At 36.7% G+C, this 13,093-nt stretch overlaps 1 protein-coding gene across 1 annotated transcript in view; it reads left to right on the top strand.

Annotated features, from left to right (window-relative positions):
* PRDM6 (PR/SET domain 6) overlaps positions 1–13,093 on the top strand; it is a 74,295-nt gene that overhangs the window by 46,641 nt on the left and 14,561 nt on the right. The window contains exons 3-5 of the mRNA XM_054398108.1: positions 4,067–4,194; positions 7,870–7,994; positions 11,099–11,441. Of these exons, the coding sequence (XP_054254083.1) occupies positions 4,067–4,194; positions 7,870–7,994; positions 11,099–11,441 (596 nt within the window). The remainder of the gene's footprint in view (positions 1–4,066; positions 4,195–7,869; positions 7,995–11,098; positions 11,442–13,093) is intronic.

Raw genomic sequence — 13,093 nt, 5'->3', positions numbered from 1 at the left:
AAATTCTTTTATCAGTGCATGGAACAGAACAAAGGAAAGAGAACGAGAGGAAACTAACTAACCAACAAACTAACCATTTTTGCTCTCCCTGTTTTCTCTATGAAATTGTTTCATAGGTTTGCTTTCTCTGCAGTTGTGCGGAGAACTCCTTTATTCTAAAATTCTGTGGCATATATGCCAGATACTGGAACAACAATGTTTTGTGTTGGAATTGTATTTGCCCCCATCTATCCAAGTAAGCAATACTATGTCAGTACTGAAGTAATTGTGAGTTCTCAGAAGGCTCTTTATCACTCTGCCTTATCTGTTAATACTACTTAAACCTTACGTGGTCCTAGCTAGATTTAATATGTTGCCAGAGTGACAGATGTTCCAGCAACAATAGTAATGGTCATTCATAGACTTTAGAGCTTCACTTATATGAGATGCTGTGTGCTTTAGAAATTATATTATTATTGCCATTATGTGGTGCTATTAGCATTGTCATTATAAGTTTCAGTCTACAGCCTCCAAATGATTATTAATAACCAATCCCACAAATAATACCTCCAGCCCTTCATGTTCCATGTATATTTGCACATCATTGCAAGATGAACTGTGGCAGCACATAGGCATCCTACCCGCTTGTTCCCATTTTCCCAGTTGGAATGCATGCATAGGTCCCAAAGAATATCAGTGGTACCCTGTAAGACATTTCATCATATACCTCATGCCTTTCTGTATTTTGATAACTGAGTAAACTGGTGTTTGTAAAGAAGTGAACATAAATAATGGAAAAGGGAAGACATAAATTGAACTGGTTACACTTTGGACTCGATTGAAAAATGAAGCTGTTTCTGTGTATTCTGAATTTAAAGGATGGGATTAGTAGCATAGTAATAATATGCTTCACATTCGGAGTCTCCTGATATGTAACACATGAGTAAACTACCCTTACATAATCAAGAATTTGTTAAGAAGTTAATGAATTATATGGGAACTGCTAAGGAGAAACTCAAGGTGTGTAAATAAGAAGGTCAATTCAGTTTCTACAGGTAGGCTGGTGCATTCCTTAATATTGGAACAGAAGATAAAAAGAGAAATTATAAAGCTTTAAAGCATTTAAAGCGAAAGCAAAAAAACCCAACCAACCTAGCAAAAAACCCCACCCCACAACAAACTCTTAGAATTCAGCAAAACCAGCAGTTAACAAGTACTTTGGGTCAAAAGAGGGAAAAGATCCAGTAAGCAGTTTAGATAACATTTCCAAGTATAATCAAAGTGGAGAAATGAAGTAACTAATTTTGTCTCCATTGCTTAGATCAATGACTGTTGTGAGATATGGAGGAAAACAAACCATGCATTCTCCATGAGGACTTGGAGAAATGGTATTTTACTTTGTTATGGGGCTGTTAATATGTGTTAAAAATTATGCCAGTGTAGATATGTGCAGTGATCCAGAGATGCAATCAAAGATTTTCAGCAACATCAATTTATCACAGGATTCTGCAGTAATTTTTGTAATAGATATATGAGTGTGTAAGTACGCATGCATGTGTAATACAGATGCAGGTGAACATGTATGCTATTGTTTGCTGTAACATCTGGGTTAACAGCTTGTGCTACAGGTTTGTATTTCCTCTGTTGTGGCCATGGTTTGCTCCTTTAATATGGTTTCCTCAGGCAATTATATAGCGGTTGCCAGTCCAAAGCCATTTTAAAATGAATATGAACTTGCACACAAGGGTAATATGAATAATAATAACCATATCAGTTAATATTTTTTTCCTAGATTTTAACCTGTACCTTGCAAAGTGACAAGTAAACAGATTTTCTATTTCTCTTCTAAGGTTAGGGTTTCTACTTCCTTACAGCTGGGTTTTCATTCCCGTAAGAACAGGGTGAAGAATGCCATGGGATGGATTCTGACTGTGCAGCTTTATTTACAGTATCAGTAATATTGCCCTAGGAAAGGAGAGCATAATGCCACTGACACGTTAGTACTTGCAATAATAAAATATTTGAAAATATTTAGTCTTGCTTGTAGAGCACTCCTTTCTACTCCAGACCAAGGCCTGAAAGAAGTCCAGTCCTTCATTTTCTTGGCAAGTTTTAATTTATCATCTCAGCTCATGGCTTCCATATACAGAAAGTTCTGAGTAAAGCTCCCATGTGTCCAGATATGGCTGTCAGTACTGATTATAGCAGTCTTCTTTGTCTTTCCTGTTTCATATCATCTGGGGATTAGGAAGCTATCAGCATTTTATATGTGGCAATTGGTTTTGCCTCATGTTAAGCCACACATTTTTGTGTTAGTAAGCACCATGCAAAAGAATAGATAATAAACATAGTACTGAGCCTGTTTGGATAGATACTGGTAAAATGGTTCCAGCGAAGCACTGTTAGTCATTCATTTTTAATTATCCTCATTTTTCTAGGCTGGTTTCCTGTAAAAATAACAACAACAAAGAACCCCCCTCCTTTTCCATTACAAATTTTTATTGTTTAGCATATTTTGCTGATATATTTGACATACAGTAACAAGTATGCATAAGAACAGGTTCTTACTGATAATCAACAAGCTACCATATAAGAAAAATAGATTAAATACCTAGTACTGGAATATTTGTTTGCCTCTGAGGATTTCTTCAGATTTTTCTTTATTCGTCCACTCAGTGCATGTTGGGGTAGCAACTTGCTTCTCCAACCCAGGAGCATCTAGCTGGGTTCCACTTGGTTCTTGTCATAGTCACTCAGAAACAAATGATAAGGATCTCTGCATATGCTTGATTTCCCTGTTTCTCTAACAATGGATATATGGCTCCTGATTACTCCCAGTCCTTCACAGTCTTAAGCAAAAGCTTCTGAATTTGAGACTTTCATGTAGTGGAGTAAAGAACTAGCTTCTGATTCCTGTGTATGTTTTGTGTGCATTGTAGGAAACACTCCTTTAATAAATCAGAAATATTTAATATTACCACATAATTTCTAAGATTATTTTCTTGATATTGAACCAGAAATGCAAGATTGTTAATCTCCTTGCTTCAGAAATGTTCAATTCAGTGTAATGTATGTGCTTCCTCTTCAATTAGCAGAATTAGTGCTTTCAAGAAAGGATTACATTATTGGGGTAGAATTATTATAGTGTACAGCGTCTGTGAAGGGGCAAAAGACAAAGACCAGATTTGCTTGAGAGAAGCACTTACCAGAGGCATTTCTGAAGTTTACCAAAGTAATTGCATAACAAGTAAAAATCTTGCAAAACTACTGTGTGCTTTCACTAGGATCATCACTGCGTAGTTGACAATTTCTAAGCATTAGGGACAGGTGTGCGTGAAACGTATCTTTTTATTTCAGAGCCTCTAGAGCAATTTTATTCTTCAACTTCAGAGGCAGCACCAAGTTCTGAATGGAGACATACTGTCTGTTTTTTTAAAATTAACCATAACTGACTTTCATGTCCTTAGCAGCAATGTCATGTTTAGGAAAACCGTGATTCTCTCAGGACTGATTTCTCATTTACTACTTCAAAAATTATGTGTCTCAAGGGAGCTTCTGAAGACATCTTCAGCTCTTTTTTTTCCTTCTAGTCTCATTTGTTTTGGTATTACGAATCTTACAACTCCCTAATGTATCATGTGAGGTTGCTGAAGTACATGCTGTTTCTGCAACTGAGATGTGAAAGAAGGGATACTTGTTTAGAGATTGTTACTGCCCCTTACTCAGATGTTCCAGCTATTTCGATTCAGGCTTTACATCCAGATTTTCTTGTTTATCTGGCAGTTCATTATTTAAGGCCAGCCTGTCAAAATAGGTTAAATATTCTTTGGGAAACATGGTCACATCTTTGAGACACCACAAATATGTATAATACAAGAAGATTGGCTTGATAGAAGAAACATGATCAACTTGCATCCCCCCAAACACTTTTCTGCTATTCCATGTAGATTTCTAAGACCATCAGTATGCAATGACAAATCTTATGGCAATAAATTCCTGGAAAAGGCACAGAGAGACACCAGAAAAACAGTGAAAATGATTGTTGATGATTTGTTCTAACTACTTGACCTTGTGACATCTCCCCTAGATATATGACCAAGATGGGACACTGCAGCACTTTATTGATGGTGGGGAACCCAGTAAGTCAAGCTGGATGAGGTATATCCGATGTGCAAGGCACTGTGGAGAACAGAACTTAACAGTGGTTCAGTACAGGTAAAGTACTTTTTGGTTTGCTAAATGCAACAAAATAAAAATGTTTTTTAGTGAAAAGTTAGACTGTATCACCAGTACTATTGCCTTTGATTGCAATGACAGTAGCAGGACAGTGCTCATTCTGGGCAGTGCAAAAGCTGCACCATGCGGTAAAGAAGGTTTTGACTTTATTTATCCTGAGCTGAGGCCGCTGTATTAAGCGTGCTAGACCCAAGAACAAGTACCGCCCTCTGTCACCCATGTTACCACCACACTGCACAGAGCCCTCTGCAAGTTTTCAAATGGTCTGATCAGAAGCAAGCCAACACAAGTCATCTTCCACCCTTCTGCCAGATGAGGCGGAAAAATGCCAGGAGTTTCAAACCCAAAGGCTTTGTGAGGGTCAGTCATGAGACGTGTACACATCTAAAGCTTATGCATTGAGCGCACCTGCTAGCCAATGTCACTGCATAGAGGAGGTCAAAATGTTAAGAAAAAAATGTAAAGAAATTGTCGTGCATTTTACTTTGTACTTGCAAACATACCCAGAAAACCGAGACAACCCATTACATAAATACATGATCTCAGCTATAAACAAACCTTCTGCCTCAGAATCAGAAGCAACTGCTTGGCCTTATTAAACGTGGTAGGAAGCACATCAAAGAATGCCCTGGGCTTGCCAGTTGCAGTGAGCAATCTTGATTTTCGCTAGTTGCTTTAGAGAGTAGGGTTTATTCTCTTGAGGAAGAATCTTAAATTTATTTAAAATACCTTTAAAATTAAAAATAAAACATACAAAAGAAAGCTAAAATGAAATATATATAAAGTTTGATTACACCATAGGGTTTCAATTTAACAGTGGTAAAATTGTTCAATTGTATTTTCAGCTTTTTTATTCTTTGGCCAGTTGACTAAATAATGCCCTGTTAAAAAAATAACAATCCTATTTATACTTTACAAATCTTTTATTATACCTTTAAATATCTGATATCTATAGCTAAAATCCCACCAGAATTTAAATAAACACATGGTATAATGAATAAAGATTGCTGTGATGAAAGAGTATTTTTGTAGTTATTTTGTGAAATATTTATCAGTTTGGTGGTGTGTGCATGCACAGAAATATACATATACATATAAATATATATATAAACAAGAAAACCCCCCAATGAATACATACGCATATATATAGATGGCAAAGCTAAATGAAAAGTGAGCATGAGAAAGTCATTACACATCTGTCAGTATTAAGTGGATTTTACAACTCTGCTTTCATGATGGAGTTTTTGCTTAGAGTTCCCTCTGTTGATCTGTTTTCGATTACTTCAGATCTTTATAAAATGAACTACAAAAACACAATTTAAAAAACTGGCATCCATCACCAGTGACTGCATCCAAGTGTAAGAAAATAGAAAAGTTGGACACTGAAAAACCGGCCTAATTTTTATTGTACATGGACGTCCTCCTCACAGAAAGTCAGCTGGTTTAAATTCATTCTGTTATGATTTGTAATATCTAAATGGAATTTTCTTCAAAGTGCTCTTGATTGATTGACCCTTAGCTGAACGTTTTGTTTTTATTTTGAGGCTGACAATAATGTTTGTTGGCATGTGTTCTGCTTCAACTGTGTTGGGACGCCATGAAGCTATCTTTATGAGTCATCCAACCACAATACATGTCAGCAAAGGAAATATTATCCGAAAAGGGAAAAATCCCTTTGATGTACTTCAGCATGCAGAGATTTCTGCGAGTTTTGGAAGCTCTGTACGCTTGTAAGGGACGGTGTACGCTTACGCTTTTTTTTTTCTCTGCCTACTCCAAGCCTCACAGACCACCCATTGCTCAAAAACAGTTCTGCTCTTTCAGCGGCAAAGTGTGTCATTTGGTTTTAGCACATTCATTTGCTGGGCTGCTGTGTTTATGTTAAGGGAAGCCAAAATGAGAGATGAAATGTTACAAGGGTGAAGTACAAAGTAGACTCAATTTTTCTCAAGTTAGGAGATGCTAGTAATTTATAGCGTGGCTCCAATTTTCATTTTTATGTAACAGTGGAAAGAATTAACAAAATGTGCAGCTCTGGGAAGAAAGAGATGGAGAAGATGAGAGGAGGAGCAGGGAAGGAGAGGGAGAGACACAAAGGGGAGAGTTTTTGTCAGATATTCATAGAAGGGTAGGAAAACCATTCTGCTTAGCTAGCAGTGCCCTCCTGAGACAGGGTGGCAGCAAGCGAGGAAAATAACAAGATAAATGAAATTTTTGCAGCTGCTAGTAAAATATCGAGAATCTGCACTTTTTTATTGATCTTTATGATCCTGTTGCCAAGAGCCACTTTGCGGTGACAAAATATGTTGACAAGTGCATATCTCACTGCCATGAAAAATGTGGTAAAAGATTCTCCTTATGTCTGCAGTGTTATACAAGGAACAAATTGCATCGCTACAGCCAATTCTTTATAGAAAGTCTAAATTTAAGGCCTACCAACCCTAAACACTTTTATCTTGAACTTCAGGCTAACGTTTGTAGCAATTCTTCACTCAGAAAACCAGTTGATGACTAACATTTTTTTTTTGGTCTATAGATGCTTTTCTGCCTTACATAAGCTCTTGTAAAAAATGGTCATTTCTTGGTACTTTGACTGTATCATTTTGGTATGTAATCCTTCAGCGAGAGTAGAGTGTTCTTGTATATATTGAATTTCTATCCATCTTACAGGAGTATGTTTTACTGTTCCACATGAAGCCTAAGGGAAAAGTCACTATAAACTGATAACATTTTTATTTTATCTAGTGCCTGATTCTAATCATACACAGTTTTTGCCCCCATGTAAATCTGTTGACTATAGGAGTGTCACTCTGAAGATATTTACATCTGTGCAAGATCAGATCAAGGCTCTTGTTCTTATACTAGAGTCTCCAGGATTTCCCCCCACCCCCAGCTTTCAATTCAGTGGTCTAGGAATATCCACAGTCTTTCCCCACAGAGTGATGTGATAAGTTATCACATTTATGGTAATGTTAATTTATACTTACTGAAGGATTGTTGACATTACCCTCGTGTTCCATACAGGCTAAGATTTTATGGTTGTATATTCAGATTAAACCCCTTTTTAGTTTTCTCTAAACCAAAGTCTATTTTACTCAACACTCCATGATCTCTCTTTTGGTGGTGTATTGCTGTAATGAAAGGCCATGCCATGCTACTTCAAGCATCTTGTTAAATGAACTTATTCAAAAGGAAGAACTGTTGCCTATTTACACCTAAAATATGCTAAGTTTAGCTTAGATAGCAAATGTGAAGCTGTTGAAATGACTGAACTTACTGAACTGTGTGTATTACTCTGATGCTTGTACTGAGTGGGCAAAATGAAACATTTCTAAAGTCACTTGAAAAGGGACATTGCAAGAAGATACCTGTCTTTTAATAAAATCTTGGTGCTTGTAAAATCTTAGTGTTTAAAATATGTTAGGTAGAAAGTGCCTGTAAGTCCTTCATTACCCTCTGCTATGGAAAAAAATACATTCCATGATGATAGATTTAGTTTTAAAATAATCAGAAAGTTATTGTTTAGTTATTTGTAGAAATGCCTAAAAAGAAAAAAAAAAAAAAAAAGAAAAGGATTTCTGCTGTAATACTATGTATGATAAGAGGAGAATACTCTGTTCCTAAATTAGGCATTTTTATTTTTCTTTTGATTAGGTCAAATATATTCTACCGGGCTTGTATAGACATCCCAAGGGGCACTGAACTGTTGGTGTGGTACAATGACAGCTACACATCTTTCTTTGGCATCCCTCTCCAGTGCATTGCACAAGACGAAAATTGTAAGTCCTTCCTTGCATTTCTGCACATGTAAGCCAGCTATATTCCTAAAGTATTTTAAGAGAAATGGAAGTGGTTATATATTTAAGGTAAACTTGACATGCACAAAATAAAACCTTGACACTGATGGATTTAAGCTGTGCAAAAGCAAGGTATGGTTACCTAAATAAATGGAGGTGTTTGGAAGTGTGCAGGTATGTGCAATTAAGTAGCAGATTTTCCATCATATCAAACCCACATAGATTGGTAGTGTGTAGAAACATTCTTCCTTATAAGTGATTCATTCCTTGTCTATTCTTAACCAATTTGCTTGGCCCTCTCTGGTGTTGTCAGATCTCTCACAAGACACTGTCTTGCCAAAAACAGCAATGCATTGCAGGTCCACAAGGCCTATGTTAATGATTTTTCATTCTGTTACCACTGAATATGTCAAGGAAAGCTTTGTCTGACTGATTGTTGACATGAGATCCTTGTGGTTAAAAGGTAAAAGCCAGCTTCTCCAAACACAAACACAGTGTAAGTAACATGAAATGACAATGACCCTCCATTCCATCATGGCCATCCCCATTTACATCTATTCTACACTTTCTCAGTATTTTGTTTTAGTTTGCTAGAAATCATCACAAAATTTAGCATGTAACTTGTAACATAGACCCAGCGCAATCCAGTGCTCTATATCCGTAATGGCAGTGGGCGATCCAAGAATGCCCTTTAATTTCACTGTTTGTTTGTGGAACTTAATTAGAGCTTGCATCAAAGACCTCTCTTCCATTTTGACAGCTATGTGTATCTATGTGGTGGAAAAAAACAATAATGGATGCCTGACTGATTTTGATCAAGTCACCTTGTGGCTGTCCATGCTTATTCTACTACATATAAAACGTATTTTTTAGGTCAAGCACTTGGATTCTTAAACAGCAATGCTAGGATGAACTCGTGTCTCATAGCAACTTAATAGCAACTTAAATACTGAACCATGCAGCAATAAACCAGCAAGAGAGCAGGGATTAAACTGTCAAAAATAAACATCCTTTTTCATCTTGAGTTTTCAAATCTGTTGGGCTTGAGAAAAGCTTAAAAGAAACTTAATTACCAGCAGTAATGTTTGCTGATAAAACTCATGCTCTGCAGTGTACAATATAGAAATATTATTTTTTCTTTCATGAGCTGAAGCTCACAAAACATTTATTTTAAAAGCAAAGCATTATGGCTGAAATCTCTAAATAGTGTCACTGCTGTGAAAGAAACCATAGTTTTATCCACAGAGAGACTGACTAAGTAGATGAAATTAATCTCTGAGCATGGAACCAGCTGCTGGCTAGTATATGACAAGTGCCACTTAAGCCCTCAGAGCAGACTTTCTGCTCATTCTCCTCCAGTTGAACTATTTTCACCCTATACAAACTCTGTATTCTTTAGGCCTTTAGCATTCTGCTCTTAATACTACAGTGAACTTTTATGAATACAATTTTTTAAAGAAAAAGTCTGATTTGAGAATGTTGGCACAAAATAAAAGCATACACATTGCCCCTTTTACTGAAGGGACATAGAATATGTATAACATGTCTGGAAACCTGTAATAGAGAGCCTCATAGATGTAACTCTGCTTAGCAACCAAGTCCTCAGATATTCCAGAAAAGAACAGCCTAGGGAGGATCTCAACTTCAGTAAATTAAATACCATCAAATATTATAATATTTGATTAAATTTAATTAATGGAGGATGTTAGAATATAAGTGGTATTGTTGATTAGGTATTACCGAAATGTATTACCAAGGGCATTACCATTAGGTATTACCAAAAGATTAGTTTATATTATACTTTTATTGTGCATTAAATAATGTTGGATGATTCCAGCTTGCAACTGAAATTTAATTCTTGCATTTTCTCTTACAAATGTGCCATCATGACTTACCTAGACAGACTTGCAGTTTCTAATCTTCTGTTTAGTAGGTGCTATACACCTATGTGTCTGTGTATGCATATAAACTCATTGTGACAGTAACTAAATGTGTGAACATATGTAGGCACACACATATAAGTGCAGCATATTTTATTTTTACATCGTCATTATCTTAAGCATACCAAAATTAGAAATCATGAAAAAGTACTGGGCTTTTTTTTTTTAAAAAAGTTGAGGTACCATCTTTCATTAGCTGACTTCTTTTTTTCTGTAGGACCCCTGCTTCATTCACTGCACAATCTAGGTGGTAATCAAAGAGTGAGGCAGCTGTTCAACTTCTATATGTTTGACCTTCTGCCTTCCTTATCATGCAACATCCAAATTCAGCACTAAATCACTTCTTTGTGAGAACATTGTATCGCATTTGTTTCTGAGAACATTGTATTGCATTTGTTTCTAAAACATCTGACAATTTCATAAGCCATAGTTCCCTGAGGATCATAAGACTTTGATGAACTCGAAATTATTTTTGTTCCTATTTTGTGGGTGAGAAATTGATGCACAAAGATATCTCTGCCTATACTTTGCGTTGTCTTGTGTTATCTGACTCCTATTAGCCTTAATCAGATGAGCCAATGGTGAAATCACTGGCTTTGGCTGTGTGACTACTTGTGAGATGTAATAGTAAAATATCTTTAATGTCCACCTTTTAAAAGGATAAGGGAACTATTGATGCAGTACAGACCTGCTGTATTGCAACGAATGTCCAAGCGAGGATTCCTTTCCCCATGCTCCCAAAATTCATGCTTGTCTGTCATAAAACAATTGAGCATGCTGACTGCAACATGCAGAGTCAGGGTATCATGAGTGCAGCAGCATTTTCTTTCAGATGGCAATCCTGTTGTGCAATCAATGTATATCACAGTCAGGTTTCTCTGAGTCCTTTCAGTCTCAGACACCCCTTTGCATGAGTTTTCATTTCAGTGTCGCAGAATAAGGATCATGCATTCAGATCACTGTCTCATTCAAGCTCATATTTTTTGGTGCATTGTTAAAATAAAGTTGTTTAATTCTAGTGTCAAGAAAATGGATGTTGTGGGGTTTTTTTTGTTTGTTTTAATTTTTTTTGGTGTCTCCCAACTCTGTAATAGTTTTAAATACAGCATAAAAAGGATCTTATTGACTTTTCTTGTTTTCTCCCAGTGAATGTCCCTTCGACTGTAATGGAGGCCATGTCCAGACAAGACACCCTACAACCATTTAATAAAAGTAGCAAACTATCCCCTGCCACTCCACAGCGATCCATAGTATTTCCACAGACTCCGTGTAGCAGAAATTTTTCTCTCCTGGATAAGTCTGGGTCCATCGAGTCAGGATTTAACCAGATCAGTGTCAAAAACCAGCGAGTTCTTGCAAGCCCAACTTCAACAAGCCAACTAAATTCTGAGTTCAGTGACTGGCATCTTTGGAAATGTGGGCAATGCTTTAAGACTTTCACCCAGCGGATCCTCTTACAGATGCATGTGTGTACGCAGAACCCTGACAGGTAAAGCCCAGGCTCTCTTTATTTCTGTATCTACTGATAGCCAGATCCACTCCTTTCTTCTTTTATCAAACTGTTATCATTTCCAAACCCAAGCCATTATTAGAGGAAGCCTGTACAACATAATTCATCTGCAGCTGTGTGAAGTAAGCTGATAAAAACTATTGCTTGACTTCACTATTTGTAAAAACATTTGGTGCCTAAATGTGCAGATAAAAGGAAATAGCTAAGGATATAATCTTGTTTTCAGAATGGTTGGGTACATCTGATGGAGGCAACAAAATAGAAGGAAAGTTTATTAATATCATAGACAGAAAAAATGAGGTCAAGATAATTAAAAATCTCTTTGTCTTCCAAAGATAATCTAACTTGCTTCTCAGTGGCTGTCACAGTCATTTCAGGGTTCACCTATAGTGTGCAATGTGTATGAACTTAATTAAGTACTAAGAGGTAATGAATTGGAATTTTTTGCTTAGTACTATTTTTCTTCAGAGCATGCAAACCCATAAATCGTGCAAAGCTGTCAAAAGGAAATACCTACTCCACTAGTGATGTGGAGGAAAACAGATGCCACTTATTCAATAAACTAATATCCACACAGAAGAAAAATGTTGACTAGATACCTCAGAGTCAAAGTTGGTTTGAAAGTTTGTCAATACAGAATTTTATGGCCGTGAACTGAGGATGAAATTTAGCTGAACAAGTGAATTAAAATTTCAGGTACTCTGACCGGTGGCACAGTAAATATAATGGAACCATTATTTATGAATCAAAGCTGGTTTATTTGACAACTTTGATAGCTGGCAGGACAAAAGACAAAAATCAAATTAATTCAATAAAAAAGACTGCCCATGTTTTGTCTCTTCTTCAGCTGTGAGGAAGGTTTGAGTGGAGCAGAGAATCCCTGGTGGAAGGTTGTTCTAAAAGCAGCATTTAATTGTGAATTACTTTTAGCCAAAACACTACCAAAAATAACCAGCCTCTGTGTGTGTTTGTATGCATATCTATGTCTCTTTGTGTATGTGGTTACCTGTGTATATACCTATGCTTGTATGATTCTGTGGATGTAGAGATACTGGAATATAAATCACATTTTCCACGAGGAAACATCAAGCATGCTACAGGCAAACTAGATTCCAGGCAAATCTTCATAGAACTTAAAGGCCTGATAATATTATGAATGCAAACAAGCCCTTTCAAGACTTTCTGAATTTTATGCTGGCATTAGCATATACAAACAGCATACTAAGGAAGCTGTAGGACACAACTGCCAATTGAAGAGCCACAAGGTAGAAGTGCTGAAAGGCTTGCTTTCCTAAGTGTTGTGGGCTCTTACACTTCCAGTATAAATACTGCGTCAGGAAGTCTAGAACAGATATGTCGTGAGGCTCCTCCACATACCTTTTCAGTGATTTATCTAACCAGGTATGATGCCTAGATTTCATTTGTTCCTTCACATCCACTTAAGTCTTCCCCTATGAAGAAACAAGCTGCAGATAATGCAAGAACAGTCTTCTCTAATGGGGCTGTTCTGCACTCTGAGGGATAGTAAATGGGGATGTCTATCCTACAACTGGGTCTGTCATCTTGGAAGTGAGAGATTTGGAGCTTTATTTTTTTAAAATTATTTATTTATTTAAATTTTCTCCTAAGTA

The sequence above is a fragment of the Indicator indicator genome, chromosome Z (assembly GCF_027791375.1).
Source record: "Indicator indicator isolate 239-I01 chromosome Z, UM_Iind_1.1, whole genome shotgun sequence".
Taxonomy (NCBI): Eukaryota; Metazoa; Chordata; class Aves; order Piciformes; family Indicatoridae; genus Indicator; species Indicator indicator.
The sequence above is the reverse complement of the archived record's forward strand: the minus strand, read 5'-3'. Positions and strand labels throughout refer to the sequence as shown.